General features: G+C 38.9%; 1 protein-coding gene across 2 annotated transcripts in view; it reads right to left on the reverse strand.

Moving 5' to 3' along the window:
• FSD1L (fibronectin type III and SPRY domain containing 1 like) overlaps positions 1–11,081 on the reverse strand; it is a gene marked incomplete at its 3' end in the record, with an annotated part of 30,595 nt that extends 19,514 nt beyond the window's left edge. For both annotated transcript variants that reach the window (XM_080361952.1, XM_080361951.1), the window contains exons 1-4: positions 11,042–11,081; positions 6,952–7,047; positions 5,919–6,050; positions 2,450–2,551 (exon numbers count right to left, since the gene is read on the reverse strand). In XM_080361952.1, coding sequence (XP_080218078.1) covers positions 2,450–2,551; positions 5,919–6,050; positions 6,952–7,047; positions 11,042–11,056 — 345 coding nt within the window. In that variant the 5' untranslated portion in view covers positions 11,057–11,081. The remainder of the gene's footprint in view (positions 1–2,449; positions 2,552–5,918; positions 6,051–6,951; positions 7,048–11,041) is intronic.
• Between the last annotated feature and the right edge of the window lie 268 nt (positions 11,082–11,349).

Genomic DNA, 11,349 nt, shown 5'->3' on the forward strand with positions numbered 1-11,349 from the left:
TGTTCCTACTTGATCTAGTTGCCATTCAGTTGAACTACTTTCCCTTCCAAAGAGGAGACAAGAAACATTAGGCAACTTCTCAGTTTAAAATCAAACAGAAGTGGAGGACTTCCAATTTTTTCATTGAACATACTGCACACTCAATGGATAGGGGTGAACACATACTCACCACCAACATATCACAGTTGTCCCTGCTGTAAAACCAATTTTGTATTCACAAAGTAGGAAGTGGAAAAAAGTGTTTAGAAATAATTTAGCCTAAGAGATAGATTTGTTTTACCTCAAACCAAAGTTACTGCAAAAACTACTGACTGATTTTCCTACATGTAGAGGAAACTGTAGTTTTCTACAACTGTAGAGGAAAAAGAGCTACTGAAAAACAAAAGCCTTCTTCATAACCTCTACATCTTGCAGAACATGTGGTACCCAGCACTCAATGAACCGTCTTCTGCAAGACCGTCCTGGATTAACTCATTTGAATTTAGTTTGTTTCCAGGCTATTACCAAAGAAGGATATCAGCCCATCCCAGATGAGCTGCCTAGCAGTGTCAAATCACATCCTATTTAACCACTGAACCCTCTTGTGTGCTGGCATTCATGTTCTTTTGACTTCCAGGTAAGCCAGTTTAGTAAATAAAGCCACCAAAAATCTAATATTGAAAAAACGTTTTTAAAAAAAAAAAAAAAAATCACAGAACACAAGGTTGGGAACACAAAGATTATCTGGTCCAACCTTTCTTGAAAAAAAAAGAGTCTAGACAGGATGGCACAGCACCCTGTCCAGCTGAATTTGAAAAGTGTTCAATGTTGGTGAACACACCACTTCCCTGGGGAGATGATTCCAATAGCTGATTGTTCTCACGATGAACAATTTCCCTCTTAAGTCCAATTGGAATCTCCACAGGAGTAACTCATTACTCCAATAATCGTAGTTTAGTGTTATGCTAGTTTCTCCTGAACTGATTTACTAGAGGATCCAAAGAAAACCTGTGACAATAAAAGACAGTCAGAGCTGGAGCTGCCCTTTCAGGAATGCTTGGTATTCTTAGTAGCAGAGCAATAGATTTAGCTAGCGAATAGCAATACGCCTTAAGTGCCATACCCAAAGGCACATTTACAAGTGCAAGCTACTGTAATACAAGTTTCAAATCCTGGATATTAGAGTTCACTGAATTGGATTTCAGTGTCTTAAGGCTCAGACCCCAAATTTAAAGAGACTTTCTCCCCAGAAAACACTCAAATATCTTTCCTTAGTATATTTAATTTAAAAAAGCACTAGAGACATCTGAAAAGGAGCAACTTGCAGTTAATTCAAAGCAACATTCTGCATAATGCTCAAGAGCTAACTTCATCTTTACATATCACTATGGCAAGACAGAAGGGACAACTCAAACTGAAATACTAAGAAAAATACTCTGTTTAGCAGCTTTCACTGTTCAAGAAAAATAAGTCAAAGTTGACACTCTGGAAGCACAACAGCACATAAACATGATGCCAAAAGGTATAACTGGCAGAGTAAAATGGCTTTCCTGCTTGCTCTTTGTGGAATATATGTGGAATATGCATATGTGGAATACTTTGTGTCCTTGTTCCTGTTAAAATGCAGAACGGCAAAAGCAATAAGGTCTTGGATTTGGTGTGGCTGACCCCACTACTAACATGAGGATAACAGCAAGCCTAGTATACTGAGTGTGTATATGTAGAACTGTTTTATTAATTTGTAAGCATATTCTTCCAGGTAGATACATGTCACCTTATTTGCAAGTCTGCTGTAGTAAAGTACATTATTATTTGTATTGGAATCATAATGTGAGGTCCAAATCAGGCACTTGCCTACACAATATACAAATCCATTAGAAGGTTTTGGGGAATAGAGGAAGAGTTGCCCTGAATTCAGTTTCACAGGATGGTTTCAGGAGAGCTTTAGAGTTCAGGATTGCAAACTAAAGTTTGCACTAAGTTTTGCAAAAGAAACACCTTATCATCCACAGATGGCTGCAGCTAGAATATAGAGGCTCTCTGCAGGTATATTCTAATAGTACTGGGCAACTGATGGGTCACTTGCCACAGTTCTGAGCAATGGCCATCACACATTTTGTAAGTCTCGGTTCAGTTTTATAGAGATTTATTTTACCCTCACTTTCTGGGCTCACTTAGCTAGCATCTGTGCAGATTCATTTAACACAGACAGCTGTCCAGGAGAAGGCATTCCTTTCCCTCCCCCCTCACTCTAAATAAGAAAAATTAATTTTATTAGAGATTGCATAAGAATTCAAGACTGTAGTCCTTGACTTGGCCTTCTCAACAGAGCATTAACTATTTTTACATGTCTCTCTATCTTTACTCTCAGTATTTCTGCTAAGTTTGCAAGGTCCAGTACAGTAACGCAAAGGATACTTCCAGCTGAGACAAATACCAACATCTGCCTTATGCACATCATGTTTTCTACCTTCAAGAATTCCTCAGGGTCCTTTATGTCCAGTGACTGCACAGCAAGTTCCAGCAGCTCTTCAGAACTCTCTAGGGCATCATTACACTGGCTAAGCTGATCCTGAAGTAAAAACAGAAAGAATAATTTGACGTATTCACATTTTTAAAAGTGGTTTATAAACTAGCTGTACTTGAACCTTGTGGCTTTGTCATCCATTTTTAACAACTTGTTACCTTATCTAATGAAGGCTACTACCTCTGTCACATCATGATAAGTAGAACTTCACTGTGCTTGGAAAGTGTACAGAGATACATGGCATATCCTATAAATCCAAAAGAAGGAAAAGTCAGACAGGAGATGAAGTCTGACTTAAAAACCAGATTTCCTTTTAAGACCTGGTTCTCCCAACATCAGGATTTCAGAAGCAAATAAATGCTTACCTCTGTGTGGACTACAATTTCTATTTACAGACCTGCACTTCAATGAACTGATATTGTTTAATGTAGCAGTAGCCTTGAAAAAAGCAATTATTTTATTCCCAATCAGCTCTAAAATTTTCACAAGACAATCCTGAAAATCAATATTGCTGCATAACAAATGGGTATAGTAGAGGAAGAAGGGCAGAAATTTCTTTCAGATTACCTAAAACTCTGTCATTACTAAACTACCATTTCCAGTATGTAAAACAGACCACAAAGAACTTCCAGTATTACATAGTATGGATATACCTCTAGAAAGACCTAGTTTTTGACTACACTGAAGGATCTTAAACATACTGTAGATTAAACAATATGCACATTTCAAACCTGACAGCAGCTTTTGCAGTGCCATTCAAACTACAGCTGTTTTTCTACTCATGTGACATTCACTGTAATATCTCGGAACAAGCCAAGAGCAAGTAATTATTTTTTCTTCAAACACTTCAGGAAAGACAGCTTGCTCTAAAGCAGTCACTGTCTCAAACGCAACCAACAGTTGCATCAACTTTCAGACCAGACCACTCTCAAGCACTTTGGAAGTGTAACTAGTTTTGGCAAGTGTGGCAAGTTGACTTGGGCCAGCTACTTCTTGGATTTACTGATAAGAATAAAACAGCAATAAGGGAACAGTTCAACAGCTAGAAGTTTGTACGGAGTTTTCTGAAGCATGCCATTAATGCAAGCTGACATTCATCTAAAACAGCTGCTCTCCTCTTTGAGCGAGATCCAGCACTCACAAACTCAGATATACAATGATACTGTCAAAACATCCCAGGCAAACACCTCAAAAGAGAAAAGCAAATGGTCAGAGGCATTTTTAAACAGCTTTGCAGAAATGGCATGGTAACTGAATTATGAACATTAGCATCTCACTGAGAAGCATCAACATTTGGAAGCTGAAAATCAATACTTCAGTGTCATTAAAATACACTGCCCCAAAATGTAGCGATATATTTTTCAAAGCAAGAGTTTAAGGAGAATTTCTAATTTTCAGCCTTAACTTCCAAATAATTTATTTGGGAGGAATCAGTCTAAAAATTAAATCCTCAGCCTTTTCACTCGTTATGTAGCCCCAGTATTTTAAGTTAAAACTTATTCTCAACAAGGACATCTAGTCAACTACAAAAGGCTAATTACAGTACAAGCACTTCAAGAGGATAATAAATTAAGCAAGTAAATTCCTTTAAACAGGATGTTTATACCTCACTGAAGTTCCTTATTTCCTTCATACAAAGTTAATTTCCAGTTCCAGTAAAAGATAACAGCTTGGACTAATACATTCAGTGCAATAGTTTTCATCTGTTAGTTTGGTTTGGTAGATTGAGTGTTACGAAAAGCACTCCTGCAGTGCCTCAGTTACAGAGGAACCCTAGTCTGTCATCAAGTAAAGAGAATGTCCTTGGGCCTGTGGCTAGAGAACAGCCTCAACCAAAAGATAATTAGGGCAGTTAATATCTGTGTCAGTGACCTGTAACATTCCACTTGGCTTCATCTTCTTCTGACCAAGCAGCAACTCAGTTGTTCAACACAGACACCAGGCAACAATTCTTGATAGAGCCGTACCACTCTAACAAACTTTCAGAAGAACTCGCTTCAGCAACACCCAAGCTTGATCAAATCAGATTAATTATCAGAAAATTAACAGATAGTAACAGAATTAAAAGAAAACTTAAATGTTCAAGTCAAACTGCCAGATGAGTAACTATCAAACCAGTTTTCAGCTATAGAATCATTACTTCCAAGATTAAGTTTACTTTTCCTTCACTAGAAGATAGCATAATTGATAGATGCCACAGTTGAATTTCTTCTGTGAGGTGGTCATTTAGAAGCACTTTCTTTAAGCATTTAAGTCCTCAGTGTCCCTGGATGTGGGTAGACCTCTGTCTGTTGAGAAGCTTCAGAAGGACTTAAGACAGACATCTGGGAAACTGGAGACAGAAAAGTGCACATACGTGTTTAACTTAAGTTGTGCACCCAGAAGTTCTGGAATGTTTTACACTCAGTCTTTAAGTATGAATATAAAACAGTCCTTAAAGAAGTCTGTGGGATTTGTTTCCAGACACTGCTCCTAGAACTTCTTTAAGCTGACTAGACATGAGAAGGTGAAGTTTTTCAGAAACAAACATCTTCCTTTTTGCTTTGCATAAGCAAGAAGAACTAGACAGAAGAACGTTGCAACTAGGATCATATAAAGAAAATAGCTGGAGGAAGAGCTTCTGCTTAAAAGATTTAACTGTCCTTTGGTGCCATACAACCCATCTTTCTGAAAGCTAGAGCCAACCTGACACAGGCTACTGGAAAAACAGACTTTATACAGAAAGGTATGTTTGTTTCTATTTTTCTGAAACTGATTGGAAAGATTCACCGGCATGAAATTGTACAACTACAAACCGGTGAAGTTCATGTAGTAGGTTTAGTAGCAGGCTCCACGGTAACCTGCGCCCAAGCAATTCCCATATGTCTTCCAGTGTGCATATACAATTTGCTTGATATTAACAGGTGGAGGATGGTCAGTTCTGTCAATAGGAGACTAGCCTCTGTGCTTAGGATACCTAGTATCATTCTTGACTCCAAATTCAAGCCTGAGCAAATCACTTAGGCATGTTTACAGGATCAGATGCTCGTATTCCAAACTGGAGAAAGAAACCAGTTTCAGTCCAGAAGATATTCACAAGTTTGAAGGTAGTAAACATATCCAAATCTTGCTCCTATGCAGTCACTTGCCACCTGGAAGTTCTACAGATAATATCACTTTCTTTTTACATAACAAGGTTGAGAACATATATTTATATATTTATGAACATTATTTATATACTTATGCTAGAGACTATAAAGTACCCTAGAAGAAGGGAGCAGAGGAGTACTTATATCAAAGAACACATTTACCTTGCACTTCCTGCATTTCTTGCAACACTACCAAAATCCTACTTTCAGCTGAGATTTAAAATAGCAGTTTAAAATTGTTTCCACTTAGCTGCAAAAATTTACAGAGGTAGTTACACAGTTACCTGTAGGGCTCGAATTTTAGAAGCCTCTTCTTGCTGAATAGTGTTGGTCATACTCCCCTTCATCTCATCCAAAACAGAATACAGACCATCAAATTCTTCATCCAGCTCGCTGATTGCATTAGAAGAGTTTATCTAAGAAGAGAATTGAAATTGCTGCAATTTGTATTGGAAAAAATGCAGACTAGTTTTTTAGACTGAAAAATCACGTTGTTTGTCCAAACATACTTTACTATTACCATTATATTCCTTGTTACTGTTTCTCATCTTATCAAGGGAGGAAAAAAAATAAGAATGATGGACACCTCCTAAGCAGACTTCACATCAGCACCCTGAAAACTGAAATCCATGAAAATTCCGTTATATTCAAACTTGTTCCCTCTCAAAATTATATATGGATTGCTAGATGTTTGTAAGGAGATAGTTATCCAGCTCCATATAAAATTTATTTCATTTGACATCAAAAACTGCACTCAAAAAGCCAGCTTAAAGATCTGCTAGATAACTTCCATTTCTGCAGTTAACTTAGCTCAGCTTTAACCCATAACAAACAACTTAAGGGTTATTGATGGGCTAAAGGAACATAAACCTCATCCTAGTGTAGATACTCTAAAAAAATAGGTCTAACATAAGCTTCACAATTTACAACTACCAAAAAAAGAAAAAGCAAAACATTTTCTCGCAAGTATCAGAAATGGTATCATTTTTTGGTCTGCCAAGCAGACTAAAAATCTAAAAAAGAGACTACTTCCACCTAACAGGAGTTTGAGATCTGGCATAAAAATCCAGATTCTCTCATCCATACAAATTAAATCCTACAACAGCTTTTGGCATGAAAAGCAAGAACATCATACCTTTCAATTAGAGACAAACTCAAAAATAAAATGCTTTTCTATCTGGTTCCAACATGATAATATATTTTAAACTGGATTCTTACAGCCCATGCCTTATATACTAACCAAATAGTACAAAATTGACAAAACTGGAAAGCTGTTCCCCTCCCAGCTACAACCAATGAGTCTTAATATATATATACCTGAACATTTTTTATTGTATGGTTCAGCATGTCAATGAAGTTGTGAATTTCATCATTTTTGTTCGCTAGAGTAGAGACAATCCTCTGCAGGGTCTCCTAGAATTACAAAAAGAAGTTACATAAGTTGTAAAAGAACCTTTTAACTTTTTTGAACTATCACCATTTCAACATACATAGAAACTCATTGCACACATTCCAGTTGTGGTGAATTCAGCTCTTATTCAGATGGGATCAGGAAATACATTATGTCAGAAAAGAGAGCATCAAAGGTCTAAGAAGCATTCCACCAACTTAAAAATCTCCAGTTATTTGTTTAAGTGAAATCAAAATGATTTGTGATACACCACTCTTTCACATGCTTTGCTACCAATGTTACTACAACTCCCATGTCATCTAAACCAGACTACCTACTGGCATCACACTCTGCCATATATAATTCTCCAGATGAGAAAGCTAGTGCCTGTGCAACCAAATAGAGAATCGACTTTAAAAAAAAAAAAAAAAAACTGGTAAAAATTAACACAGAAGAAAAACTATCACTGTCAAAAAGAAGCTCACATTAAATAGTTAATCTGACTTTTTTTTCTATATACAGAATAAATCTGTCACAGTGATTTGTAAACTTACCACAGAATCACAAACTTATAGAATAAGTGTTAAAATATTTTAGTGAATAATTTATATATTCCAATTAAAGAACCAGTTCAGGAGGGAATTAAAAAGCTTCTGTTATTTAATTCAGGTTGCTTGATAATAAGTTCTAAAAACAAAGCTGACCCTAAACTGCTATATTTGGCTCTTAGAAAAAAGTAAAAGCTAGCTTAATTACAACTGAGACATTATTAATCAGTTGGACTCAGAGTTTCAAGCTGCTGAGTTTCACATTGTTACTTGACAATATTTAGGAAATTGAGGCATGGGGAGCTAATAAGCACACCTTAAAAACAGCCAGACTACCAAAAAAATGCTGCAGAGGTCCCTCCCATAAGCAATTTCTTAATAACACTTTAGTACTTAGACCATATTTGTTTGCTAAAAAGCAAGAAAAATTCTTTATCCTTTCACAACATCCACAGTAAACGTTGACACTACGTCCTGTGTAAGGAATCTGGTACTCCAGCTCATTGCCTGTTTGCATAGTGTCATGCTCACAAAGTTAAACCACTAGCAGAGGAAAGTGAAATTTTACTGCTTTTACCACAGGCATTGTGACAGTGTTATGTAAAGATATAATGCATCGGTGAGCAATGACAGAAATTTGAATTCTAAGAAAGAAAAATAGGATCCGACTGGCTTGTTTCAGAAAGAGTATAGCCAGTTTTGATCACTTCATTACAGAATCTTTTCATTGCCTGGCTAAAACTGAACATGTTTGAGGACAATTTTGTGCATATTAGACTGGCAGATGAAACACCATTGTCCAACCAGCTGCTTCTGCATTCACTACTGACCACAGGCAATTGTTTTTGCATGTCAGACAGCCCACAGTTAAGCCTTAGATCCTATAAACATAACTGTCAATTTGGATGAACAAGAAAACTCTCAATCCTCTTTCAACTAGGATTTTAGTCCTTAGTCTGTTCCACCACAAGGAAAAAAATAAGCCTTCTTGTACATATTACTGAAAAACAATGCTTTTGGTTTTTATAGTTATATATGATTAAAGGAAGAGATCTACATGTGAAGATCTACAATGCTCAGAAAGCCTTTACAGAGCCAAATATATGGCAGCAACTAGAAGACAGCTGTCAAACAAGGTTTTGTACTACAACTAAAGGTAAAGCCAACCAACCAAACAGGGATTAGCAGGGCTGTTACAAAGCATGCTATAAATTTCTCTAAACAGAAGTTTCACCAGTGTTGGTCAAACATGAACAAGATTAGATGACTTCTACAAATGCAGATGAAAGAGTCCTATAAATATCAACCAGCTGTAGACAGAATTTTTCTTCAACACCAATGCACAAATCAGCTTTTAGGAACCACTACATAATATTTTCTAATGTATTTTTCTAATCACTAATACATAACAAATAGATTTCCTTCTGAACATACCAAGACACGTACCAAATTCAAAGCAATGCACTGTTGCCATTTCTCCCTTTAATTGGACTTTCTGAGAAGTCACTACAACTATATGTAATTAAAAGCATGCTAGAAAAACTACCAACATAAGCAGCAGCTGAGGCTTACATTCTAAGTTACTTCAAGCTCATTAAAGCTTATTGGTATTTCTACACTGTAGAAAATTTACATCTATGGCACATTGACAGACACGGTACTTCATAGAATTCTATTATGAACAATTTTTTCATTATTTTCTCTCTGGCTAGCACATATTGAGGTCAGTTTCAAATTAGTTCTAAAAACATCATGGCACATTCATTACAGAAGTTGTTTTTGCTGCTGTCAGTAAGCTTAATACTGCTCTTTACTGTTCTCGTTCTCTGAATCGAATACGCTCTTTGCAGAAAAAAAAAATAATATATGGCATTTGTAAAGTAACTGTGGATATACATGGGATGAAGAACATAGAAGGATATGGAAAAAGAAGCCCTCCCACATGTGGTGGCTTCTAGTCTTGTCAGGAGCATGCAAGTAGACAATATACCCCTCTTTGAATAGCTAGTAACTAACATCGCATAGCACCTGTTGAAACAGACAGGCACCTCATAAAAGTTAAAAGAATAAACTTGGATAAACGAAATAATTACATGAGTTCTGTTTAAGAAACAAGTTATCAACTTGCTCAGGATCACACTGAAGTCTTATTACATGATTAGATGCAAAATAGAGTTTCTGAACCAGCCTCAGGCCTAGGACAAAATCCTGTGTCAGACAAACCTTCATGTGCAGACCGAATTTCAAGCAAGAGGACTTACTTAGCCTCCATTAATTTGATCTTCTGCACTTGTCCACAAATTGAAGTTGCCAGAGTTTGAAGGAGTACTTAAAACACTACCAGTGTCAACAGCAAATTAACAAAGTATTTTAAAATATGAGATCAACTGTAATTTTATTATTGTATTCTGAACCTCTGAGCAGCACTGAAATTCAAGTATCATCAATGATGCAACCCAAGAACATCCACTCAGAGCACCCACAACAACTACAGTCCTCATTTACTCCTTCTCTGAGACTAATCTTACACAAAGCAGGCAAAGGCAGACTGACTCAATTTCACATAGTATCTACTAGAAGCACAATCTTTTGGCATTTCACATCTCATCTTCCAAAGCCTAGATGCATATGGAGTGGCAGTGCACAAACAACTAAAAGAGCAAGCATCTGTGATCTACACCTTTCAAGCCATGAGCAGCAGTAGTTACCCAGACCCTATTCCCAAACCAGCTTCCAAGCTAAGGATAGCCTTCACAGAGACAGTAACAGAAGCCCTTTTGGATGACAGACTGAAAGCCGAAAGGCTGAGTCAGAACTTTTTGGAGAGAGTATCATTTTTAGAAAGCCCTGCACTTGGCTTGACACATGTCTGCTCCTCAGTGATTCCCCTGAGGGAGCAGATAACAAGTAAATGAAGGAGATAATTATAGCACAGCAGGCACAGGGAGAGAGAGGGGAAAAAAAAACAAAACAAAACAAAACACAAAAAACCTTTTATTAATTAGTTCCCTTCCACACAGGATTACATCAATGGGAAACAGAAGGGCCTATGTATACACCGTAATTACTTATGACAGGAATACACAGTGTGAAGGAGCTCTACACCAGGGCCGCACTTCATTAAGAGGCAGCAACTGCAGGGGTAACACGAAGCTAGCGGACACGGAGGGGTCTCTCGCAGCTCCGGTGCCGCTCCACTCAAGGCAGTTCCCCGAACTCTTATGGCAGCCCAGGGAGGCTGGCGCCTTTCCCCCTCTGCTGCTAGCAGACAAGGCAGCGTGAAACGTTTAACTCTTCCCCCGCCGCCTCTCTCCTCAGGCAGCCAGGCCGAGCACCGAGCGACGCCGACAACCCGGCAAAATGCCTCACTTGCCTCGTCGGCGGCTCCTGGCCGCAGCCCCCGCGCCGCAGCCCGGCGACACCGCCAGCTGCCCACCTTTCAACCCAACCCGCCGCCACCAGCACTCACTCTCTGCTCGTCCATGATGAGGGAAGAAGCACAGCCAGTACCGGGGCAGAACCGCTACAACGTCCCCCGCCCCGCCCCCGCGCCACAGCGCATGCGCGCCGGGATGCGCTCAGCCGCCCGCGCAAGCACGCTGCGCCCCGTTGCCTCCTGCCCTGTCCTGCCCCCGCGCACGCCAGCGGCACGGGTGCCGCGCCCCCGTCCCGGGGAGGGGCGTCTGGGCATGCGCAGTCGGAGCTGACACCCGGAGCGGGGACTCGCAGGGGGCGGCAGGTGGGTGCCCGGGGTCGGGCTGCCGAGTGTCTGCGGCG

This window comes from Nesoenas mayeri, assembly GCF_963082525.1.
Source record: "Nesoenas mayeri genome assembly, chromosome: Z".
Taxonomy (NCBI): Eukaryota; Metazoa; Chordata; class Aves; order Columbiformes; family Columbidae; genus Nesoenas; species Nesoenas mayeri.